General features: G+C 43.3%; 1 protein-coding gene across 1 annotated transcript in view; it reads right to left on the bottom strand.

The window, feature by feature from the left end:
- LOC142295528 (putative serine protease K12H4.7) overlaps positions 1–27264 on the bottom strand; it is a 69673-nt gene extending 42409 nt beyond the window's left edge. Inside the window, exons 1-4 of the mRNA XM_075338628.1 lie at positions 27085–27264; positions 24107–24339; positions 11469–11604; positions 5151–5265 (exon numbers count right to left, since the gene is read on the bottom strand). Of these exons, the coding sequence (XP_075194743.1) occupies positions 5151–5265; positions 11469–11604; positions 24107–24339; positions 27085–27257 (657 nt within the window). The 5' untranslated portion in view covers positions 27258–27264. The remainder of the gene's footprint in view (positions 1–5150; positions 5266–11468; positions 11605–24106; positions 24340–27084) is intronic.
- Positions 27265–27576: the final 312 nt, after the last annotated feature.

Below are 27576 nucleotides of genomic sequence, written 5' to 3'. Positions count from 1 at the left end.
CAGTTGCGGCCAGGAGGTGGGAACCAGGTGACTCAGGAGGCGGGACTCGGGAGCAGATTTTACCCTACCATGGTAGGAGGAAGCAGCAGGATGATTAGGGTGATTAGGGAGCTACATTATGTACATTCCAGTGCCTCTAGCATTAGGTTATGTTTCCGTGACGTTAGCAACATAAGCTCTAGTTACAAATGCAGGAAAAGAAACTGTGGAGAGATATAGCGCAATAGGGTCTTATCCGATATAAAATGTCATGTAAATGCATTTGAATATACTCACCTGATGGAGTTGTGACAGTCACAACACCTGTAACAGCATGGAAATTGTGATAGCAGCAGCCCTGTGGATGCAATGGTGAAGATAGATAAGAACGTGTTTTGAATGCCGCACTATCACAGGGAAGCAATATTGATTAAATATTCTCTTTTTCATGCGCAGGTCAAGTCAATGTGTTTCCTAGGTCGCAGCCTCCTTCATCAGGACAATAGAGAAAATCAACAATCACATGAAGAAATAATATTTAATCAACATCGCCTCCCTGTGATAGATAAAAACTGGTTTTGAATGCCGCACTATCACAGGCAGGCGATGTTGAGAATATTTAATCAACATCGCCTGCCTGTGATAGTGCGGCATTCAAAACCAGTTTTTATCTATCTTCACCATAAGCTCTAGTTCAGGGGTGGGCAATTAATTTTCCCATGGGGCCACATGACAAATTGGGATGGTTTTAGAGGGCCGGGCTAATATAATTACCTCAGTTCTACCCAATACTGTATGAATATTTACACTATCCCTTCATAAACAAAAAGTAACTTAAACAATACAAAGATTCAATGAAAATATGGTGGCCAGTGGGGCAGGCATACTGACCGTGGGGGCCAGTGGAGAAGACACAAGTGCTGCTCCCCTGCGCTCTCCTCCTGCACTCTCTATGCTGCTACTAGTGCACTTACCTCAGTTGCAGAACTGACGTTTTCGAAGAAGTCGCTGTGGAGATGAGCCGGTCACATGTAAGAATACTGGGTAGAAGGGGCAGGCAAAGGGGGCGTGGCCGGCTTCGAGAGAGCAGCAGGAGGGGACAAGGAAGGCATCCAAAGAGTGTTCGTGTCCAGCATTGAGAGGGGGCGTGGACGACAGCAAAATGGGCATGGCTAGGAGCATAGATGCCATAGAAGGCATCCAGAGAGAGGGGGCATGACCAGCATTGTGGGGGGCGTGGAGCTGCTCATCACTGCACTGCGGGATACATAGCTCCCGGCAGTGAGAGCGGGGCTGAGGCATAGATCAGGCCACGCCTCCAACTCTCAGCAAGACGGTCAGACAGTAGGCGGGCCGGATCCGGCCCGCCCCTTGCCCAGGTCTGCTCTAGTTAGTCAGCGCTAGGTTATTTTTGAAGTAGAGCTTACTTTTAAAGCCTACTCCAAAATCCCCCCCCCCCAAAAAAAAAAACAAAAAAAACAATTTAGGGCTTATTTTTTGGGGAGAATCTCTAATATTTCTGTAAAGAAAATGGCATCATTTAGTACATCCTGTAACAGCTCTTTGGCAACGTAAACCAGGCTCAAGGAATGCATTAATATTACTATTACTCTAGAGAAAATGTGGGAGGACAAATTTTCTCTCAAAATTTTCCCAAGAACAACACTAAAAAAAATTAATCTCGATTTCAACACCCACGTGACACAGGATGTGGTCATAGAACATTTTATATGCTCAGGTCAACCCAATACAATAGGCTCACAATATAAGAGATTTTTTTTTCCCCTCAAATACTTTCCATTTTGTGTAATCATAGCTATATATTTCATATTGTTCATTATACAGTAACCAACCCTGAAAATGAAGCACAATCATCTAATTTCCAGGCATGTATAAAATAAGAATTAGAAAGTTATGAGAAATCCTGGGATATCTTAATTTGCTTGACGATTTAAAAGGGGTTGTCTACGACTCGCTGTAATCTGTGTAGGAACTGGAAGTAAAAGTTGTGTTGGAAGGAAAATAAGAGAATTACACCTGTAACCAGTTTTTGGGATTTTTTTTCCTTGTTGCATTTTTACTGCATTAACTGGGTTAACTGGGTTGTAAAAAATTAAAAAAAAAAAAAAAAAAAATGAAGTATTATAAAAATTGTACTAATCCACAGAAGAAGGCTAGGATCATGAGCGTATAAAATAAAACAGCCCCATTGAATATCAGTGGTCAGAGGGCTGTCTTTTTTTTTTTTTTTTATTATTTTTACGGATCGCACCTCGGCTTGAAAATATGATAGTCTGCACAATTCCTAAATTTAAGGGATTACAAATTTCAAAAGGTATGTAGGAATGGATATTTTTATGAGCAAGCAGCAGTATTAATTGGCACCACTATTTGGGAGAGTATACAACTTAAAATCAGATTTTATTCTATATATTCTAGAAAAGTGAGTAAAGAACAATTTTCAAATTGTTGGGGGAGGGGGGGTTTGTTCAGATCGCTCAACAGGTTTAAAATATACGGTATATATTATAAATTAGGTTTAAACTTTTATTCTTCATATTTTTAAGTAAGAAATTAGTAACTTTTTTGGGAAATTTTAATGTATGTTACACAGGCTAACAAAAAAAAAAGTATGAGTCAAACTGCCATATTTCCAGCTAAGTTTTATTAGAAGCTCAGCTGTCATCACGTCCTATAGACACCCTGCAATTACCGGATGCTAGTGTGACCATTACATCCAATGAGATAAAAGGCCGAATATGCGAATCCTGCCCGGCCAAAGCAGGAGTATCTCGTTACATTACTACAACCTCCTGACTGTTTGCTGCAATTACTACCCTAAAGCCAGCTTTACATGTTACGATTCTGCATACGATATCGTATGCGATCGTAACCGCCCCCATCGTATGTGCGACACGTTCAATTTTGTTGAATGTGCCGCACAAACGATTAACCCCCGTCACATGTACTTACCCATCCATACGACCTCGATGTGGGCGGCAAACGTCCACTTCCTGGAGTGGGAGGGACGTTCGGCGTCACAGCAACGTCACGCGGCAGCCGGCCAATAGAAGCGGAGGGGCGGAGCTGAGCGGGACATAAACATACCGCCCACCTCCTTCCTTCCGCATTGTGAGCCGGGAGCTGCAGGACGCTGGTAAGATCTGTTAATCGTTCCCGGGGTGTCACACACTGCAATGTGTGCTACCCTGGGTACGATGAACAACTTGACGTTCAATCCATGAGGAATGAACGATGTGCGTGCGATGAACGTTTTACCGTTCATTCGCAATCGCACGGAGCTGTTACACACTACAATGTACCTTACGATGCCGGATGTGCGTCACTTACGACGTGACCCCACCGACACATTGTAAGATATATTGTAGTGTGTAAAGCGGGCTTTATTTCTACCTCTTGCACAATCTTACACCACACACACACACGAATAGAATTTTCATCATTGACCAAGTATAATAAAAAAAAAAAAAAATCATAATCGACGGGGGAGGAACCGAAAGCAGTCTATTTTACATTTGTTTAGTCGCATAGGGTTTCACTTATTTTGATACATGGCAAAGATAAACACACTGCTGAGGACTGCAGCCTGTAGCCGTATTTTTATCTGCACTGAGTATCACAATATGGGGGTACTCCATGAAAAACGTATTCATTGTATTATATTTACACTATCATAGGGATGCAGATAGCATGTGTGATTCCAACCAACCAATCACATGCTGACAACATATCAAATCTACATGACCTGATCTGCAATACATGGCAGCAGTGGGTTCATAATCATTAAGCATATGCTCATTATCGATTCTACACACCTCAATAAATTAGAAGTGACTACAAACAATGATCAATTTCAAGTGTTCATTGCTGTTACGGTTGACTATTATGGCTTACAGCCAATGAAAACGCAAGAGTCATTAACTCAGAAAATTGAAATATATAAGAACTGCAAAAATTATTTTAAACTCAAATGTTGGCGCCTACTGAAAAGTCTGTACAGTAAATGCTTTAATACTTGGTCGGGGCTCCTTTTGCTTGAAATACTGCATCAATGCAGTGTGGCATGGAGGCGATCAGCCTGTGGCACTGCTGAGGTGTTATGGAAGCCCAGGTTGCTTTGATAGGAGCCTTCAGCTTGTCTGCATTGTTGGGTCTGGTGTCTCATCTTCCTCTTGACAATACCCGATAGATTGTTCATGGGGTTTAGGTCAGGCGAGTTTGCTGGCCAATCAAACACAGCGATACTGTAGTTATTAAACCGGGTATTGGTACTTTTGGCAGTGTGAACAGGTGCCAAGTCCTGCTGGAAAATTAAATTTCCATCTCCAAAAAGCTTGTTGGCAGAGGGAAGCATGAAGTGCTGTAAAATTTCCTGCACTGACTTTGGTGTTGATAAAACACACAGTGGTCCTACAGCAGCAATGACATGGCTCTCCAAACCACCGATTATGGAAACGTCACACTAGACCTCAAGAAGCTTGGCTTGTGGCCTCTACACTCTTCCTCCAGACTCTGGGACCTCAATTTCGATTAAAATTAAAAACTTACTTTCCTTTGAAAACACCTCAGTGGTGAGCAACAGTTGAGCTCTTTTCTCCTTGGCCCAGATAAGATGCTCCTGGCGTTGTCTATTGGTCACGAGTGGCTTGACACATGGATTGAGACAGTTGTAGCCCATGTCCTGGATACGTCTGTGTGTGGTGGCTCTTGAAGCACTCCAGCAGCAGTCCATTCCTTGTGATTCTCCCCCAAATTTTGAATGGCCTTTTCTTAACCCTAGCAAGGCTGCAGTTATCCTGGTTGGTTGTGCACCTTTTTCTACCACACTTTGTACTTCCACTCAACTTACCATTAATATGCTTGGATACAGCACTCTGAACAGCCAGCTTCTTTAGCTATGACCTTTTGTGGCTTCTCCTCCTGGACGGCGTCAATAACTGCTTTCAGGACATGTCAAGTCAGCAGTCTTCCATGATTGTGTAGCTTACTGAACCAGACATAGGGACCAAGTATTCGAATTTTCAGAGATGACTTTTGGGTTTTCATTGGCTGTAAGCCATAACCAACATAAATAAATCACTGTTTGTAATGACAAGAGACAGAAACAATACATTTATAACAGTGAAGGCATCCAATGGGAACAAGCTTACCTCAAATGCTCGGTTATCATTGTTATATTGAACAACATCCATTATATACTCCGCAATAGTGTCAAGAAGGAAGGCCATGTCCATTTTCGAACGTATATCCAGGAACTGACATAAGCTTGAGAGAAAAAAAAAAATATTGAAGTTAGAAACTTAATAGTATTGTTTGGTTTTGGGTTTTTCTGTAGCCCAATGCAATAAGCTTTTACTTACATAGAAACCTGCACAAGTGTGCTGACTGTCCCCTAAGTGTTTTCAAAGATTTCAGCATCAGAAATCCATAGCAGAAAGTACTTTTATTCTGCAGCTTTATATATGCTAGCCCCCTAGACTAATCCAGCCTTGAATACTTCAATCACACGTTCTTGGATGCAAGTGACACCTGGTATACTTGTTATATTAGAACCATTATACAAATTGACAATCACCTCTAATTTTGAATGATTTGTGGATCCAAAAAAAAAAGGGGTAGTCTAGAAGATATCCACTGGTCTAGTCCTGTCTCATTAGCAAAGTGGTTGGGGACTTTCAGGTTCCCGCTGAAGTTGTCCGTAAATGTGGTATAAATCAGCATATTGCAGAGTGACATTGATTATTACATATAGGGTTTGTATAGGTTTAACTAACAACAGTTCTGGCCACTGGTTAATATATTCACTGGGGCACATGCATTAAATAGATGTCTTCTATAGATGCAATCAATCATCCAAAAGCGTACCTTATGGGTGGGAGACAGACGGACAGACACTTCAATGTTATGTTCACAGTTACTTACTGGTAATTTGTTTTTTCAGACCCTATAACCGCACCATGGAGAGAGGGGATCAACCCTTCAAGGACAGGACACCCACTAAATAAAAAAGGGCGGTACCTCTCCCAAGAATCAGTTGGAATACAGAGCATGAGAGGACCACCAAGTGGGACATTCCGGAATGACAAAATCAATGATCTTGGTATGCTGGTGTCAGTGTGTCAGTGTCTGCCTCTCTTTCTCCCCAAGCACTATATACTAATCGATCACTGACTGTCACACTGCTCCCACGGCCTCTCATCTTCTTCCGCACCAGCTCATTAGTCTCATACATATTGACTCCTACCCCCGTCTGTGATTGGTTGCAGTCAGACAGCTGTCACTCAACATGGGGGCTCATCTGGCTGCAACCAATCACAGCCACCGGTGGGCATGTCTACATCATACAGCACTGAAGAGAGTCGCTGTCAGCGATACAGTTGCTCCACAGCTGGAGTCCTCCACCTGTGAGTGCAAATCAGGCCGCGACTGAAGTGAAAAATTTTTCTTTAGGATCAACAACGTCCCGGGAATATTCAAGTTATACAAAAATCGCCAAATATTCCCAATATAAACAATTATTTATTTAATAAAAAATTCCACACCACAGTGTAAGTAAACAAGTGATCACTAAATCATGTACATATAAAATGTTCCAGATGACAGTAAAGATATGCAAGTAGACAAGATTCACAAACAACTTAGAGCATAGGACTTAACTTAGGCTGAAAATATAGCAGTATTCAGCACCCAAATTTTTGAGTCTATCAGTCCATAAGGTCCAGGCACATATATGCTGTTGCTCTTTCAGAAGTCCTTTTAATATAGGTGAATCGTCCACTTAGATGTCATATAAATATTCCTTCTTAGTTCCTCCGCCTCGACGCGTTTCCCCACACGGAGAGTGTGGTTCATCAGGAGGCTATGAGTTTAAATACATTTAATCAGCATCAAGATATACAGGGATACACAGTTTTAAAAACATTATCACAGTAGCATCAAACAAATAGAGAACCAACAATGTATTTAGTACTTGCCCAAAATGAAGGTTAGGTGTACAGGTCCATGGCACCAGATAGACAGGATCAGCAATGGTACAGACGATGCTGTGTAGATGACCACCACTGTCCAAGTGATCGCCATGGAGCTGAACCACCATATAGGTATATATATACCAAACATTATTCAAAACACCTGAGGGCACAACAGGGCGGAAGCTACCGGATGTCCGGTGTACGCCCCCTACATGACGCGCGCTTATTGCACGCGCCATACGGGGGCCCAAAGGGGTCAATACATTTGCCGTCCAGCGATACTGAGACCCGACCACGCATGCCCAGTATCGCGAACTCATTGTGCCCGCGTCAGGACGGATGCCTGCTCGGGTCAAATTACATGGACGGGAGAAACAGAGACTTCTGCGCATGCGCGCGGCCTCCATAGATACAGAAAGAGCGTCCCAGGAGAGCCGCGTCACATGGTCCAATGAGAAGATCCTCAACACGCATGCGCAGTATCATAGAGATAAGACTTTGATTCTCAAGGGCGGTGGTGAAAAATATCTAAGTCTTATCTCTATGATACTGCGCATGCGTGTTGAGGATCTTCTCATTGGACCATGTGACGCGGCTCTCCTGGGACGCTCTTTCTGTATCTATGGAGGCCGCGCGCATGCGCAGAAGTCTCTGTTTCTCCCGTCCATGTAATTTGACCCGAGCAGGCATCCGTCCTGACGCGGGCACAATGAGTTCGCGATACTGGGCATGCGTGGTCGGGTCTCAGTATCGCTGGACGGCAAATGTATTGACCCCTTTGGGCCCCCGTATGGCACGTGCAATAAGCGCGCGTCATGTAGGGGGCGTACACCGGACATCCGGTAGCTTCCGCCCTGTTGTGCCCTCAGGTGTTTTGAATAATGTTTGGTATATATATACCTATATGGTGGTTCAGCTCCATGGCGATCACTTGGACAGTGGTGGTCATCTACACAGCATCGTCTGTACCATTGCTGATCCTGTCTATCTGGTGCCATGGACCTGTACACCTAACCTTCATTTTGGGCAAGTACTAAATACATTGTTGGTTCTCTGTTTGATGCTACTGTGATAATGTTTTTAAAACTGTGTATCCCTGTATATCTTGATGCTGATTAAATGTATTTAAACTCATAGCCTCCTGATGAACCACACTCTCCGTGTGGGGAAACGCGTCGAGGCGGAGGAACTAAGAAGGAATATTTATATGACATCTAAGTGGACGATTCACCTATATTAAAAGGACTTCTGAAAGAGCAACAGCATATATGTGCCTGGACCTAAAGGCCCCGTCACACTAAGCAACATCGCTAGCAACATCGCTGGTAACGAACAACTTTTGTGACGTTGCTAGCGATGTTGCTGTGTGTGACATCCAGCAACAACCTGGCCCCTGCTGTGAGGTCGTTGGTTGTTGCTGAATGTCCTGGGCCATTTTTTAGTTGTTGCTGTCCTGCTGTGAAGCACAGATCGCTGTGTGTGACAGCGAGACAGCAACAACTAAATGTGCAGGCAGCAGGAGCCGGCTTCTGCGGAGGCTGGTAACCAATGTAAACATCGGGTAACCAAGAAGCCCTGTCCTTGGTTACCCGATATTTACCTTTGATACCAGACTCCTCCGCTCTCACTGCCTGTGCTGCCGGCTCCTGCTCTGTGCACAGATAGCTGCAGCACACATCAGGCAATTAACCCGATGTGTGCTGTAACTAGGAGAGCAAGGAGCCAGCACTAAGCAGTGTGCGCTGCTCCCTGCTCTGTGCACATTTAGCTGCAGCACACATCGGGTTAATTAACCTGATGTGTGCTGTAACTAGGAGACTGGGGGCTGGTCACTGGTTGCTGGTGAGCTCACCAGCAACTCGTGTAGCCACGCTCCAGCGATCCCTGCCAGGTCAGGTTGCTGGTGGGATCGCTGGAGTGTCGCAGTGTGACAGCTCACCAGCAACCTCCTAGCAACTTACCAGCGATCCCTATCGTTGTTGGGATCGCTGGTAAGTTGCTTAGTGTGACTGGACCTTTATGGACTGATAGACTCAAAGATTTGGGTGCTGAATACTGCTATATTTTCAGCCTAAGTTAAGTCCTATGCTCTAAGTTGTTTGTGAATCTTGTCTACTTGCATATCTTTACTGTCATCTGGAACATTTTATATGTACATGATTTAGTGATCACTTGTTTACTTACACTGTGGTGTGGAATTTTTTATTAAATAAATAATTGTTTATATTGGGAATATTTGGCGATTTTTGTATTTCGCGACTGAAGTGAGCCACAGCTGGAGGACTCACATGAGTGATGGCACCGCTGATCACGCAGCTCACTTCAGTAGCAGCCTGAACCGCAGTGAACCCGTGACGTCATTGCTGCGACACCCACCGTACTGCGGGACCCGTAGCTGTGACGTAAGGGGTTCACTCCAGTTCATTCTGGTCACTGCAGCTCTGTCCACACTCACAACTGGCAGCCATGCTGTATGACCGCCAGCTGTGACAGGCCAGGGATGTAGCAGAGCTGGAAGCACAGTGGGACCTCGTGTGGATTACTTCAGACCTGGATGGGTGATTTGGGTTTAATAAAGTGGTGAAAGAGGGCGTTTATTTTATTTCAAATAAAAAAGTGGGTTTTTTTTGCTTTTTGTGGTTATTTACCTTCACTTACAGATTAGTGATGTGGGGTGCCTCGTAGACGCAACCTAAGGCTTTGTGGCAGCTATGGGCTGCCATTAACCAATTATTACCCAGATTGCCACCGCAGCACGACAACGGGAAGAGCCGGGTCCAGTGCCAGAATTGGTGCATCTTATGGATTCGCCAGTTCTGGGGTGGCTGTGGGCTGCTATTGTTAGGCTGTAAAGGAACAAATAATGATCGATGGCCCTTCCAACCCTAATAATATCATCCCCCAGTTGTCTGCTACACCTTGGCTGGTATTCTGCTATTAAAAAATGATGGGGGGGGGGGGGGTGTGAACCCAACGGTTTTGTTTTTTTTTTTTATAAAAAAAAAACCAAGGACACACACACACACACACACACACACACACACACACACACACACACACACACACACACACACACACAGAGAGAGAGAGAGGGATCCCCTGTATTTTTCATAACCAGCCACGATACAGCAGACAGCTGAAGGTTGCAGCTTGCAGCTGTTGTTCCTGTGCTTAATATGAAAAAAGGGGGGTGACAGGGTGTCATGTCTTTTTACCCAAAGAGAACAAAAAACACACACACACACACACACACACACACACACGCGATACCCATCACACCCCACATGACCAGGGGTCGATGCGTCTCTTAAGGCATAAATTATATGCTAGCAGCTTGGTCAGTGCTGGAAGACTGGTGGAAATAAGTGGAGAATCAGGCAGGAGGGGGAGGTGACTTTTCACCCCCTTTCAGCATCTGTTTATTATGCTTTGGGGACCATAAATCAAGTGTTCCTGAATAAATTAAATTTGAGACAAATTATTCTACATTTTAAGCAGATTTGCTCACTCACATCTTGGGTCTTTTACCCCACCATGTACATTTCACTGCACTTGGGGTTTTTCCCTGGGTCATTATTTTTGGTAAAATTAATGGAGTCATTAAAATCCTCAATAGGTTCCACAAAACATCTTGCACAGAGAAGTTGTTCACGGACTTACGGCTACTTCACTGATCATCTGCCATCTTGTTCCTCAGGGTCTTAAAAGCATAAATGTGAAGTCTAGAAAGTCACTGCATAAATTATGCCCTGTTACTTTGTGTGAGAAAGCATTTGGAAGAATGTTTGTCCTCGATCAATGACGTACATACATGCAGATTCTGCCAACAAGAAAATGCTGGTGTGTTTATTAATTGTATCTTTTATGATTTATTTTTTTTAATCATTTCTTCTATAAACGAACGGTATGCAAACTGTACAGAGATTCAACAACGTATGAAAGGGACATGTCAACCCAAACAGTACGCATCATGCACTGTACGATTACAGCAAAGTATTATACACTTTGAAATGCTGCAGAGTTCCAGAGGGAAAAATAAAAACCCCACACACTTAATAGCCGCCAGGGAAAGAGTTGCACTCTGCACTAGTTGAATAGGTGGCTCCCAGGCAGCTTCTTCCCACCCGCTGCCATGGACTGTCAGTGGGCAGGGATAAGCTGCCTGGGAGCCGCCTAGTCATCTAGTGCATCCTTGCCTCTGGCAGATAGTAAAAGTATGTTTTTCTCGGAGATGCACCAAAGTGTAATATATACGTGGCTGTGATGATACATGCGTGTCATACATGCAGTGACAGACACATGTGGCCCTCTGTTTAGGCAGCAGGAATTAGCTGACAGGTTCCCTTTAAACACAACAGACAAAAGAAAAAACAAAAGTATACATGGGACTAGAGACCACTCCACTTAAAAACATATTATGGTCAAATAATCTGCGTAAAAGCTTACAAAATTTAAGAATTGCGCACTATTTAAAAAGGAGTTTTGCACATAACTTACTAGAAATCTTTGGTTATTTTTTCATAATTCTCCTTGTAATCCAAGAGCTCTAGTAAGGTGTCAGAGGCCAATTTAATAAATCCAGGGCATTTTGAGTGATTTCTTGATAGAGAAGACTGCACAACTTCTAGGTATTCTACAAAGTAAAAGTGAACATGGACAATTATAAAATCTATATATCTATCTCTACACTTACACATACACATATTCAATGCCGGACAAACACCAACAGTTTTGTAGATGCATTAATTTATTAATTTCCGCAGTGGCCTAATCATTTCTATACAAGAGAATGACATTCATGATTTGGTAAAAGTGAATATGTAAATATCTCCCCTTCATGTGTTCTTTACAAGGAAAGCATCCATTAGTCACGAATATTATGTCCTGATCTACTCTACTAATCTAAGGCAATTAAAACCAGCGAGGCTATAGATAATCTCTTTTATATCCATCAAATTAAAACAGCAAACAAACTAATGTTCTTCATAACAGAAAACCCATTGCTTTAATGCCAAGTATTATCTGGAGAGTTGATATTTTAGACAAAGCCATTTTTTTTTCTTTTTAGAAAATAAAGTACTGTTTAAGTTTTTTTCTGTTAATTTTTTTTTCTCCCACACATCAAGAAACATCATATTATACAATGATTGAGCCCATCTTATTGATTGAATTATTAGATGAGAATGTCATTGTTGATTAAGGAGAGAGCAGGAGTTGTAACATTGTAAATGGTGGATCTGGTATCATCAGCTCTGTATACGGGAGTTTCCTTATCAATGTCACATTTCGCAATGAGAAGTGACTTTGGAATACTCTGAAAAGTCAGCAAGTTGGAGATAAAAATAAAAATAAAAATATATATATAGTCAGATGCGCCCCCAGCATCTGACTGCAACCAATCACAAACCTGGTCTGCAGGTCTATACAGTGACTGAGTGAGTCGCGCATTCACCGGTCACCTCACTCAGGCTATTCCCGGCCAGTTATTGCAAGCTGTAACCGCGAGCTGATCATGCGGCTCATTTATTCTCTGGCGCTCACAGCGGGCAGTCCGGTTTTATGGTGCTCGCTGTGATCTTCAGATGTAGCAGAGCTGAATTGCCTTGGGACATTTTGTCGATTACGTCGGACCTGCAGGCAGGGCTGTGGAGTCGGTAAGCCAAACCTTCGACTCAGACTCCTCAATTTCCCTTGCACTGACTCAGACTCCACGACTCCTACGTATATTGCTTAAAGTTAAGTGAACAATGTATTGTAGTACATGAACATGTGTATGTGAACATCAGACATTTAATAATTTTTATGACACAATCAAGATATTTGGATAGAACATAAAATATATTTATTGGAATACAACTTTAGAACACACTAATAAATTGTAAATATGTAATAAACTAATAAAATATATATATATATATATATATATATATATATATATATATATTTACAATGTATTAGTTTGTGTTCTAAAGTTGTATTCCAATAAATATAATTTTATGTTCTATCCAAATATCTTGATTGTGTCAAATTATTAAATGTCTGATGTTCACATTGTATTACAATAACTTTTTCCACTTAAATATGAGCATACTAAACGTAATTATTTAGTATGTTGTTTTTGATGAAAACCTTTTTTTTGCCACTTACATATATATAAAACACTATGTAATACACTATGAAAGTGGCAAAAAACAGTTTTCAACAAAACATACTAAACAACATTTGTGCAGGCTATGAATTTGTTCTAAGAAATAGAATTGCTTCCATCAGATCCTCCTTCGCAGAGGACCTCAAATCTGACCTATTAATTTTAAGGCTAGAGAACAACCTCTCTACAGTAGCTTAGGTTGGAGGCAAAGCCGTAACCACATGGGCAACATCTCTAACAATTTCTGGGTATAAAGGAATTGCCTCATGCACAGTCAGTTTTGATGAACAGTTGAATTTTTCTATTTCTTTGAGAGCAAGTGAAAAATTTTACTGAAATATGGTCAATCTGCTGCTATAGGAGACAGTGAAATCTTTTTCCTTGCGGCAACGCTTTGCCTGCTCCATGTCATCCAAATTCTTGTCAAAGTTAAACTCCTCATCCGATGAGGATGAAGATATGGCAACAGTAGCACTGTCAGGCCCCAAGTCCTCTTGCGCCTGGCAGTCCTGTAGCCGCTCATCCTAACTGCTACCTCACTCAAAGCTTCTTTTCCTTTAGTAAGCTGTTGATCATAAAGCAGTATACAATGACTTGGGTCCACATAAATAGCTGCCAGAAGAATTTTATTTTCCAATAGCTGTGTCTCTCTCCGTTGCATTGAAGCAGAAATGCCATCTGCGATTAAACCTCTTCTTTGGGACAGGCAAAATAGCAAGTTCTTCCACTCCCTTATGAAAATGCCAGGAGTTAAATCCTCAGCTTGTAATTTTTTAGTCACGGTAAATGGGTGATTAAGCAATTCCTTCAATTCAGCCACTTGTGTCCATTGACCTTCATTTAATGTTATTTGAGGGTTCACCATATCTATAAGATACGATTTTAGTTCAAGCTCAGTCATTAAATAAGTGCTGCCTCACCAAGGGGCTTGATCAACAATTGCCCCTTTCCCAGCACATCTCTTCAAAATGGAAATCAATTTTAGGGGTTCTGGCGGCAATAACCAACTTCCTCACTTTTCTAATTAGATTTCCAGCATGTGCGCCCAGTTTCACACATCCGGTCTCTCGCCAGTTTGGCGGATGCGGCGCACACCAGTACAGTACGATACAGTACAGTGCCAGCGCTGCAACTTCCGGGTCAAATGCGACCGGCGTTTGTCGCGCTGCCACTGTACTGTATACACTGTACTGGAGTGCGCCGCATCCGCCAAACCAGCAAAAAGCCGGATGTGTGAATCCGGGGTCCCTCTTGCAGACTCTTATTGCCAGCTTTAATATGACATAACTCACACCAAGAGCCATTAGATAATGAGCACCAAGCTTCCCTCAATACGGCAGGGTAGGTGCCAGCACTACTCATGACAGGAATAATGAACAGGAGAACAAGAGTGAAGTGCAAAAAATAGACAAAATTTATTGAATACACAACAAGACATAAAATTCATTAAAATAGAGCACTACCAGTATGTCCTGGGGATGCAAAATATAGAATAGACCAGTGTAAATGGCCAAAAAAGATCAAAGATACATGCAAGTCGCAGTCTATAGAAATGTGGCTACAGCTGGCCTAAGCAAATCACAAATATTGGGAACATACCCAATAGCCAGGGAACTGTTGAATGGAAAATAAATAGAGGTCAAATCAAACCGTGATTGCCCACCATGTCAGGGTGGGGAATCATGGTGATATCACTGGCTGGGCTGCAAATAATCATAGAACAATAGCAGGGAATAAACATACCATAGCTATATAGCACAAGTGTGCCATTACGATGTATTCCCTTACCTAAAGTGCTGAAGTGCAAGTTACACAAATGCCGGACAGCCAGGCGTAGACACAGACAGTTCCTATAGGGTAGAGAAGGGCATCCTCAGGTGTCAAAAGGTCTCCATCCAACGCGCGTTTCGCGGGGATAGCTTTTTCAAGGTGGAAAACCAAGGTAATAGCCCCATGACCTGCCTAGCGACTATATATACCCCTTCTCATCTGAACTCCAACAGCTGGGTGGCCGGAAGTGGCGTGACAACAGGAAGTAATGTTGCTTGGCAACAGACTTCTGTCACCATTATGCCTCAAAGTGATTCCGAGTGCATATAATCTACAGGTCCGTGGCATATCTAGACTGATCCTGGTCAAAACGCTAGTAATTAAAGCAGGATACAGCAATGATCCAATCCTGGCATGTATCGTTACAAGGACGCACTTCCTGATGTAAACAACGGGAAGTCGTCAGCATAGAAGGAGGGTCCAATGACCGCTATGCATGCTGGTATATGGTAACTACAGACGCTGTTCCGGATCGTTGCCGGAAATCGTCATAGAAAAGGGGCGGGAAGGTCTCACGTGTTCGCTGTAAACGTCGGTAACTAAGGACGCAATAAGCGTGCTGTGGTGAGACAGGAAGTCGTCATAGGTCCTGGAGTTAGAACCACCCTATCACTAGGTGAGTGACGCACGGATCATCCAATAGTAATCCATGTACGGGCATATCCTGCTTTAATTACTAGCGTTTTGACCAGGATCAGTCTAGATATGCCACGGACCTGTAGATTATATGCACTCGGAATCACTTTGAGGCATAATGGTGACAGAAGTCTGTTGCCAAGCAACATTACTTCCTGTTGTCACGCCACTTCCGGCCACCCAGCTGTTGGAGTTCAGATGAGAAGGGGTATATATAGTCGCTAGGCAGGTCATGGGGCTATTACCTTGGTTTTCCACCTTGAAAAAGCTATCCCCGCGAAACGCGCGTTGGATGGAGACCTTTTGACACCTGAGGATGCCCTTCTCTACCCTATAGGAACTGTCTGTGTCTACGCCTGGCTGTCCGGCATTTGTGTAACTTGCACTTCAGCACTTTAGGTAAGGGAATACATCGTAATGGCACACTTGTGCTATATAGCTATGGTATGTTTATTCCCTGCTATTGTTCTATGATTATTTGCAGCCCAGCCAGTGATATCACCATGATTCCCCACCCTGACATGGTGGGCAATCACGGTTTGATTTGACCTCTATTTATTTTCCATTCAACAGTTCCCTGGCTATTGGGTATGTTCCCAATATTTGTGATTTGCTTAGGCCAGCTGTAGCCACATTTCTATAGACTGCGACTTGCATGTATCTTTGATCTTTTTTGGCCATTTACACTGGTCTATTCTATATTGGCATCCCCAGGACATACTGGTAGTGCTCTATTTTAATGAATTTTATGTCTTGTTGTGTATTCAATAAATTTTGTCTATTTTTTGCACTTCACTCTTGTTCTCCTGTTCATTATTCCTGTCATGAGTAGTGCTGGCACCTACCCTGCCGTATTGAGGGAGGCTTGGTGCTCATTATCTAATGGCTCTTGGTGTGAGTTATGTCATATTAATGTTTGTTCCTGTGCTTCTCACAGATTACTTGCATCCGAGCATGGATTTTCGCGCCCGTGATCGGGCCTGGTCAGTACATTTTGATAATGTTCTGAAAGATCACAACAAGGATACCACTAGCGATGTCAATACGCCCAACAGTGACATTTTGATTTTTAAATACAAGGAGTTGCTCAAAAAGAGATTGAGAATCTGCTGGAATCGTGCACTACTTTCTAAATACCTTGACAGAGACATGATCCCTCGGGGCCTGCGGGTCCAGATATTCCCATCCTTTCCGGTGGAGGATTCCTCCTTCCGTGAGAGGTGGGAGTGTCTGGCCCAGACATGCTCCCTGGGATTCCTGTCTCTGTTAAAGGAGCACAATACAACGACTCTCTCCACTATGGAGGCTGAGCTAGAGGAACTTGAAAAAACCATCAAAAGTAACTGCACAGCTGATGTTGTCACTGGGATGGAGGCCGAAATTGAAAAAGACCTGTCCAAGTTGGAGAAGGAGGTCTGTGGTCAGAAATTGAAAAAATCCAATAGGGATTTGAGTGACTATGCCAGCTCCACTGCGTATCGATGGCAAATTAGATCCAGGACAGGCCCTCGGGGAAGAACCATCACTCGTGGCCAATCTGCATCTCTATCATCCCTCACTTCCCTTGGGGAGTCATCGGAGGCATCAGGCGGCGGTAGTGAGGCCGAATCAAGCGTCGGTGCCAGAGTAAAAACCACCCGCAGTAGGCAACAGGCCACCCGCCAGGGGGGGAGGAATAGACTCCAGGTGATCAACCTTTCTACGCATATACTCTCCAACGATCAGTTGGAGGTACTATCAAGGGGTCTAACCTTCTCTCCTGTCAATAAATTTGATTTTTTTACAGCTTTGAAAGACACCCACCTTTTTGCACGGAAGCTTATACTTAAGAGACTTCACCACAGACGGGATGACACGGGATTGGATAGTCCTGCGGAGAGAGAGGCCTTGCGAGTTCTAGAGGACCTGCTTGAAGAACAGTCCAGTGCCACTGCAGGTGCGTTTCCCAGGTCACTCCTGCCCAGATCCACAAGCTTTCCCCCCTTGTCCCTCTGTCCTGCTATTGAAATTTTTACTCGCCTAGTGTCTAGTGATCTGAAACAAATTTCATCACGGAGACGGCATGACAATCTTACTCATAGACAGCGACTAGCGCTAGAGGAGTTAAATAACATATCTGATATCGTGATAAAACCAGCGGACAAGGGGGGCAACATTGTGATCTGGGCGGTAGCAAGTTATGAGAAGGAGGCATTGAGGCAGCTGCGAGACAGGAGTACCTATTCTAAGTTATCTTATAACCCCGTACAGTCCTTTTCTCGTGACCTTTCCAAGATCCTTGAGTCGGCTTCTGAGGTTGGTTTAATTACCAACAAAATGGTGTGCGGGCTCTCCACCAAATACCCTACGATACCCACCTTTTATTTGTTACCTAAAATCCATAAAGATGCCCTCTGCCCCCCGGGGCGCCCCATTGTGTCCGGCATAGGAGGATTGTGCGATCCCATCTGCAAATTCATTGATTACCACCTTAAGCCCTTAGTTGAAACTTTGCCCTCCTATGTCCGTGACACAACTGACGTGCTCCGGCGGATCGATGGCATCTTTATGGATCATAATATGCTGATCGTTACAGCTGATGTGGAGAGCCTGTACACTTGTATCTCACATCATGATGGTTTGGAAGCCACCCGCCTGTTCTTGGGGATGGCCGGTCGGGATAGCGAACTTAACACATTCATCCTTGAGCTGCTCCACTTTGCCCTTACACATAATTTTTTTATTTTTAAGGACCAATTTTATCTGCAGCAACGCGGCACTGCCATGGGGGCGGCCTGTGCCCCCGCGTATGCCAACCTCTTCCTCGGTATGTGGGAGAGGACGGTTTTTGGCGAGGGTGGCACTGGGCTTAGCTCCCATGTGCAGTGCTGGCTCAGATATATTGATGATGTTTTGTTTTTTTGGCAGGGCACAGTGGAGCAGCTCGACGAATTTATGAGGCAATTAAACAACAATAATCTTAACATCAAATTAACATATAAACACAGCAGCAGGTGCATTGACTTTTTGGATATTAACATCGAAGTGGACCCTCTGGCTATGATTCAGACTAGTGTCCATCGCAAATCCACTTCAGTCAATGCCCTGCTGCATGCGTCGTCTGCCCATACACCATCAACAATACGCGCTATCCCGACCGGTCAGTTCCTGAGAACTAGGCGGATTTGCTCCACCGATGAGACATTTGAGTTGCAATCGGCCGACCTTAGGAGCCGATTCAGGGACCGAGGATATAGTAACCGCTGTGTCCGAAAGGGGTATTTACGTGCCAAACGTACTCCACGTCAGCAGCTGCTTCAATATACCCCCAAGGCACAAAAAACTGATCCACCTATTCGTTTCATAGGTACTCATAACGACCACTGGCAGACCATGCGAAGCATCCTGGATAAGCACTGGCCTGTTCTTCGATCGGATCCTATTCTCGCTGATTTCCTCCCTCCCGGCCCTCTCATGACAGCCCGTCGGTCTAAAAACCTTCGGGACATTTTGGTAAGAAGTCATTACGTACCACCTATCTGTAACCCTTTCGGTACCCGAGGTCCCCTGTTAGGGTGTTTTCCATGTGGTCGGTGCCTGGCCTGTCAGAACATCATTCGCACTTCCACATTCACGTCCTCAGATGGCACTAAGACATTTAACATCAGGTGTTACATCACATGTGGTACTACACACGTTGTCTATTATGCCACGTGTCCTTGCTCCCTCGTGTATGTTGGCCTCACTTCCCGTGAACTGAGGGTACGCACGAGGGAGCATGTGCGGGACATTAGTGCGGCCAAGGACACCATTGACCCCGCCACGTTGAAAACACTCCCTCGACACTTTTTTTAAGTTTCATGGGAGTAACCCGTCTGGATTGAGGGTACGGGGTATTGACCATATACGTGGGGGATCTCGTGGCGGGGACCTGAAAAAGCGTCTAGCCCAAGTAGAGGCTCGATGGATCTCCACTTTGGACACTCTGGCCCCCAAGGGGCTCAATGAGAACATCAGCTTTGTCTCCTTTTTATAATTTGATATCTAGTTGTTGTTCCAGCTATGTCTTGTTTCTCTTTCTTTTTGCAATCTCCCCCTTTTTTAAGTTTATTGTTTGTTTGTGTGTTGTTTATATGTTTTTAATTTTTGCTACCGGGGGCAATTTTTTGCCCAATTATGTAATGACCTCTGACCTGCTTTTATCTTTTGATATGTTACCTCTTAGATATATTTCTCCTTCATGCGGTGTGGGTGACTGAGTGCCGTTTGGCTGAACTATGGTTTGGATCTCTGCCGGATACCTGATATGTGGAAAAGTGGAGGAATACCACCACCTCACGGAGAGAACAGCTGGATCCGTCTACTCCGGCGGCCCCTTTTGCATATTTAAGTCCTATTGAAGCTTATGTCGCATGTCACCAAGTGATTTTCTGAGTAGTCCTTATTATCTCACTTTTGCCATGGGGTTCCATTTGACATGCAATTTTGGTGTTTTTTTTTGACATTTCTATCTGTGGTTATTAATAATTTGGTGATGTGGAACAAACTTTTTTATTTTATTTCGATCTGTTTCCATTCCCCCATGTTACTCCTTGGCCCTTGCCTTGTACACATGTACATCCTTTTTCCGGAGATACGTGTCCCTCGGAACAGGTAGTCTTGTGGTGACGGGACCAAGGATGCGATGTGGTGCCTCACGGTCCTCCCTGGGTTTGGTCTTCCTGATTGGGATTGGTGATGCATGACTGTGGGGTGACACGTCCCCACTAGCCATGTGGGGCCTTCCCACCAGGTGTGAAAACCGACGAAGGACCGGTATGAGGGTTTATACATTGTGCTGAAGCCTGGGGAGACGAGGGCTATTTCTCTCTTTCCCTCTTTCCTAGTGCTCATAAGGAGCATTCTTGATCATTATATTACCATCCTCTAATAGTAGCACCTCTTTCTGCCTAGTTTAGTTTTCTAATGTGGCACGGACAATTTTGATAGGGATGCGCGCTCTATTTTTGCGTCTGCATCAGTTAGGGATAGAGAGGCGGGTCTGTGGGATGGACGTGTGTATAATGATCATGCGATGATATTTTCTTCTGTTCACTCCCTTATTGATATGTTCCCCACATGCCCGCACACGGACCGCGTCCCCCCTCTCTCTCCGTTTTCAGTGCTCATAATGTGCATTTTTTGATGATTACATCACTACTTTCTAAACAGCAGCACTTTTCTTTGCCCAGTTTGGTTACCCAATGCGGCACGGACTACTTTGATAGGGATGTGCGCTCTATTCTAGTATTTGTTCTAGCCGGGGACGGAGAGGCGGCTCCGTGGGATAGGATGTGTCTATAATGGTCATATGACGATTTTGTCTTTGTCTACCCCCTTACTGTTATGACCCCCATATGCCCGTACATGGATTACTATTGGATGATCCGTGCGTCACTCACCTAGTGATAGGGTGGTTCTAACTCCAGGACCTATGACGACTTCCTGTCTCACCACAGCACGCTTATTGCGTCCTTAGTTACCGACGTTTACAGCGAACACGTGAGACCTTCCCGCCCCTTTTCTATGACGATTTCCGGCAACGATCCGGAACAGCGTCTGTAGTTACCATATACCAGCATGCATAGCGGTCATTGGACCCTCCTTCTATGCTGACGACTTCCCGTTGTTTACATCAGGAAGTGCGTCCTTGTAACGATACATGCCAGGATTGGATCATTGCTGTATCCTGCTTTAATTACTAGCGTTTTGACCAGGATCAGTCTAGATATGCCACGGACCTGTAGATTATATGCACTCGGAATCACTTTGAGGCATAATGGTGACAGAAGTCTGTTGCCAAGCAACATTACTTCCTGTTGTCACGCCACTTCCGGCCACCCAGCTGTTGGAGTTCAGATGAGAAGGGGTATATATAGTCGCTAGGCAGGTCATGGGGCTATTACCTTGGTTTTCCACCTTGAAAAAGCTATCCCCGCGAAACGCGCGTTGGATGGAGACCTTTTGACACCTGAGGATGCCCTTCTCTACCCTATAGGAACTGTCTGTGTCTACGCCTGGCTGTCCGGCATTTGTGTAACTTGCACTTCAGCACTTTAGGTAAGGGAATACATCGTAATGGCACACTTGTGCTATATAGCTATGGTATGTTTATTCCCTGCTATTGTTCTATGATTATTTGCAGCCCAGCCAGTGATATCACCATGATTCCCCACCCTGACATGGTGGGCAATCACGGTTTGATTTGACCTCTATTTATTTTCCATTCAACAGTTCCCTGGCTATTGGGTATGTTCCCAATATTTGTGATTTGCTTAGGCCAGCTGTAGCCACATTTCTATAGACTGCGACTTGCATGTATCTTTGATCTTTTTTGGCCATTTACACTGGTCTATTCTATATTGGCATCCCCAGGACATACTGGTAGTGCTCTATTTTAATGAATTTTATGTCTTGTTGTGTATTCAATAAATTTTGTCTATTTTTTGCACTTTACTCTTGTTCTCCTGTTCATTATTCTTATTGCCAGCTGCAGCGTGTGCACAACACAGCGCATGTGATGAATATGAAAGTGTTTTGAAGCAGCTTCAACAAGATCTAATCCTAAAGTATCATTTTGCTGTTCTTCTGTTGTAATATCTGTTTGTTCCTCAGTTACATGAGCAGCACTGTGGCCTTCCAACTCACACATACTAAATCCTAAATTTTCTTCTAGCTGTTGTTCATTACTCTCCATCAGTTTAATTGTATTTATCAAGTTTGAAGCATTGTCCGTTACAATGGCAAGAACCTGTTCTTATTTGAGTTCGTAGTCTTGCAGAACTTTTTCCACCAAGGCCTGGAGAAACTGGCTGATGTGATGAGCGTTAGTATCTTTTACTGCCAGTGTCTTGCTAACAATTTCTTTGTCACAAACATATCGTACATTGATGGCAAAATAATTCAGTGGAATGCAGTGACTCTGGGCATCCCAGCAAAGGCAATGGGTTTCAAGATAGGACATTCAGACACATCCTTCTTTGTGAGGATCCTCACAAAGAATGATTATGTCAGTTTGTGTGGCCCTTTTCTAATCTGCTTTTGCTATTGAAAGCATTATTTATGAGCTCAAAAACCTTTCAGTTGATGTGGTTTTTTAAAAAGCTGATCTGCTTTTGCAGCTGACAAACGTATCCTCAAAAAAAAAAAAAAACGCAACACAAAACGCTGTGTGTGTGAATGTAGCCTTAGAACAGGAATAGAACAGACGTTTATAGGACATTTCATAACTTTCCCAAATTCCTATGAAAAAATATTCAGCACATTCTGCATTGTACTACTGTCCCCAATGTAGTATATATTTTAGGAGTCAGAGTCTGTGCATTTTCTACCGACTCCACCAAAATGAGCTCAGACTCCGACTCCACAGCCCTGCCTGCAGGGGTGAAAAAGGGGGCTTTTTGTATTTTATTTCAAATAAAAGGATTTTTTCAGTGTGCGTGTTTATTTCTTGTCACTTATTACAGATTGGTGATGGGGGTGTCTCAGACGCTTGCCATTCCCAATCTAGGGCTTAGTCGCAGCTAGGAGCCACCACACCAGGGCGATTCGGGAAGAGCCGGGTAAAGTGCTTGTCGCATCCTGGGCGGCTGCAGGCTGATATTTTTACGCTGGGAGGCTCCAGCCTGAGAATACCAGCCCCCAGCTGTAGACTTTATCATAGCTGGGTATCAAAATTTGGGGGGGGACCGCACACTTTTTTTTCTTTTCCAAATGATGTAAATAATTTAAAAAAAGAAAAAATTTTTTATATAAAAACGAACATGTCCTTAGTACAGTACATTATGGTACAAGCACTTCCCAATCTCAGAAGTTGGTGTGTAGGGGTTGGGAAGTGGGGGGGGGGGGGGGGGGGGAAGGGTGAGAGCCGACTCCGATCTTTGGACTTCAGAGCCATATTTCAACGCATCATGGGAGTCTTTGTACCCACCAATCAGCAGCCCTGTGCAGAGCCTGTAATAAATAAGATCTCTTACTCAATTATGGCTACACTATAGGATGCTGGCAGACCCACCAATGTTTTCCTAGACAAAGCAGCTAAAGGAACAGCTGGTGTTTTTTTTCCTGGAATTTGAACTATAACATGCAAGCTAGTTACAAGCAAACAAACTAGGAAGTCATAAGTTGAGTGAACAAGGTACTTTGTAACCCCTTCAAAGTTTCTAAACCATGTTAAAAATAGTAAAAAAAAAACAAAAAAAAAAAAAAACAGACATAAAAGCGGTGTTTGCACTACTTTTTGCAGACAGATCGCTACTGGATCTGTTCTAATGGATAATTATTGAACACGTGAACCTAACCTTAGACAGGCTGTGGCATCACACACCCGCCGTGCCACAGCTCTGCCCATTTTGGTGTAACTGGGAGATACTCATGAAAACAGTTCACTAAATTTTTGCACTAAGAGTGAGATTATAGATAAACCTGCCCCATTATTGTTCAAAGCCAGGGAAGATGCAGTCCATAGGTGATCTAATAAAAAGTCACATTCATTCACAATTACCTGAAAAATTCAGAACGGCTTTCACAGGAGCGCTGCTAGCCACAGCTGCGTGGGCCAAGTGAGGATACTTTATACGATACCACGCTGCTAGACACCCAGGATAGGAACCGCCAAACACAACCCATTTCCGGTCCTTTAATCCCAGCTTTTCACTCATTACTGACTGGAAATGTGCAAGATCGGCCAAGGCTTGCTGACTGCTCAGGTAGCGCAAATTCTCCACACTCATATCCCTATCGGAAGAAATAAAAGTATCTAAGTAGAGGCATTTTGGTTGACATCTAAAAACACTTCTTTGTAAGAAAAGAAAAGAAAAAAAATCATACAATTGGAGCTTCCCAAACTGAGGTAGTCTCACCAGTGATGCCCTTTAGTGGTTGGCGAAGCTTAGCCAGGGGTAGGGAGTCAGTATTCACAGAAGGGATTGTAAAAACTTTACAATACGTTTTCTAGCTTCAGAAATCTCCAGTTTAGTAACAGTTAAAGCGTTATTCTCAGTTGCATTTACCCCCCCTCACAAAAAAAGGTATTGTCAACTTATATTTGATATATAGATGAAGCCCAACAAAAATTCTTTAGTAGAAAATTAAAAAACAATCCACACACAAACGATGTTATAGTGGCATAAAATAAGCAAAGAGATGGAAACTATACGCAACGCATTTCTGATCCGATTCATCCATAATCTAAACCAACCGGGTCAAATTAAGTTTAATTTATTTTTATTAACACACACACACACACACACACACACACACACACACACCTTTCTTGAATTTAAAATGACTGCAATGAAAGATAGTGAAAAATTTAAAAGGGGGTCTGAATACTTTCCATACCCACTGTATATAATGTTGTATAGAGTTGAGGGAAATTGAGAAGTATTTTTCATTTTGGAATTACTTTACCACACTAATGGTGATGGCCAGAAGAAATTTTCTACATTTTACTAAACCGGTAGTAAAGCGAATGCTACAACTGAATCATTCACCAACAGCCACTGAAAACAGATTTTTAATCAATTATAGTATCATTACCACATTGTCATTAATTGGGGACAATAAGATTAGCATTAATTGGTAATGCTGCTAAACTGCTTTAAAAATAAGTTTGCGCCTATGAAAGGTGTATTCTGGGGTGGTCTAGATAAACTTTGGAATACATTACGTATATAAATTTGGAGTGGATTGGATTATAAAATACAGTGGTACCTCGCTTAACAAGTAACCCACTTAACGAGAATTTCGCTTAACAAGCAAAGCTTTCTATATATTTGTAACCCGCTTTACGAGAAAGCTTTGCTGGACGAGCAAAATTCTCACCGCTCACACTTCCGGTTTCGTCCATCCACCGCGCTCTGACCCGCACTTGCAGTCCACACGTACACGCACTCATACACATACAGTATTATGCTCACCTTACCTTCCGTTCCACCGCCGGCCTCATGGTTCTTGTAGTTCCCGGGTACATCGCGGCAAACTAGAAGTACCATGAGGCCGGCGGTGGAACGGAAGGCAAGGTGAGCATATAATATCTGAACCTTCCATTTCATCGCCGGCCTCCTGGGTCCTGTAGTGCTCTGCTCCGCTCCAGGCATCGGCATCCATAGCAACAAAGCAGGAACTTCCTGGTTCCTGTCACCGCTTGTCAAAGGCAGCACGCTGGCCAGAGGCAAGCGGCTCTGCCTTTGACGTCAGCGCTCTTGCAGGAAGTCCCGCCCTCGTCGTTATGGTTACCTGATACACGGCCCGCACCGGAGAACAGCAAATCCCAGGAGACCGGCAATGGAACGGAAGGTAAGGTGAGCATATAATATGTGCGTGTGTGCGTTTGTGTAGAATGACAGAATAGGGGACCAGGATGGGACATTTAACACATTGTGGAACGAATTGTCAGCATTGCAATGATTTCCTATAGGAAATCTTGCTCTGCTGAACGAGTAACTTGATTAACAAGCACAGTCCCAGAACGGATTGTTCTTGTTAAGCAAGGTACCACTGTAGTTGAAAAGTTAACCCTAATAAAAAAAATAAATAAATAAATAGCTTTCACTGTATGTTTAAAATAGAATCTCAGTCAGTGCCATTGATTTAAAAGGGAACCTGACAGTAAATTAATGCTTCCCAAACCACAGTTCGTATGAATAAGAGCCTCGCAGCACAATTGCAGCCAGGTATGCTTTCCAGGTTTCCTGAGAAAAGTTCTAAGAGCCCCTGGCCGACTTCTTCTCACAACGCTCTAGATGACTGACAGGTCTCCCATGTATTTTCTTACTTCGGGATCAGATTCTTCGTGCCAAATAATTTCTATTATTTGTACCGAATAACTAACCCCATACAAGTTAATGGAAACCTCAAATCATTTTCTGGGAGGACCTTGAAAGTAGGTCTGGGTATCAAAATACAAGGGACCAATTATTTAAAATATTTTTACACTCAACTTTGGGGACCCAAACAGCACACTGGCACAGAGGGTGAGAAGCAGGACTGCAACCAATCACAGACACTGTAATGGGTGGGTGAGACGCAGTGTATATTCATGAACTTTAATGAGTGGACCAGGAAGCAGTGTGACAACCGCGGACAAACTCTATAAGTGTAATTCTCCTGCATTAATGACCGCATACCATTTTTTATTTTATTTCATTTTTCAACTGTGCCTCCCAATCACAGTAAGCAAACACTGCTACTGCATTTCTGTGAATGGTAAGCAATCCCTACATGTTTAGTGGCAGAAAATCAGGTGCCAAAAATGCTGGGAAGGGACTCAAAACTCACGAGGTGAATATCAAAATACTCAACGAGTAACAGATATGACGAATATATTTGTCTGAGTAACAAATAGTGCCTAGTATAATCGCTCAGCACCATTTATCATTCCTTCAGCCTAGTTAGTTAAAATAAAGCTATTTAATAAAAACAAGGTCATATTTTTTGGCTATAGATTTTTCCCCCTAATATAAAAATCACCATTCATACTTAGTGGGGTGACTTTTGCCATAGAATCGGTGTTCAAGTAGTAGACAAAGGGCCCCCATCTTTTCAGCATACGTTATCCATGTTCCCTGTGTCATCCATGCTGGATTAGCGGCACCTTCTCCTCCAATCATCAGGAACACAGGACCGCTACTCTGGGTGAAGGAGTCATTCATATAATATCTCTGCAGGAAAGAATTAATACCGGTTTATTCAGTTATTGAACGCATAAGCCACATTGATATGACATTCTAGGATCTGGATAGTTAAAAGGCAGATATAATGGTGTAATAATAGTGGTCAATAGAAAAAAAAATACAAAAGCGAAACATGTATTTTCCAAGAGTAATATTTACAGCAATCCTTCAATAAGCAATTCTGCAGCCACAATATCAATCCTATTACAGATAGATCTCTCTCTAAATTAAAAGGGAACCTGTCAGGTCGAATAATACTAATAATTTACAGGTTAATAGTATTAGGAAGGTGCCTGGC

This window comes from Anomaloglossus baeobatrachus, chromosome 3 (genome assembly GCF_048569485.1).
Source record: "Anomaloglossus baeobatrachus isolate aAnoBae1 chromosome 3, aAnoBae1.hap1, whole genome shotgun sequence".
Classification (NCBI taxonomy): Eukaryota; Metazoa; Chordata; class Amphibia; order Anura; family Aromobatidae; genus Anomaloglossus; species Anomaloglossus baeobatrachus.
The sequence above is the reverse complement of the archived record's forward strand: the minus strand, read 5'-3'. Positions and strand labels throughout refer to the sequence as shown.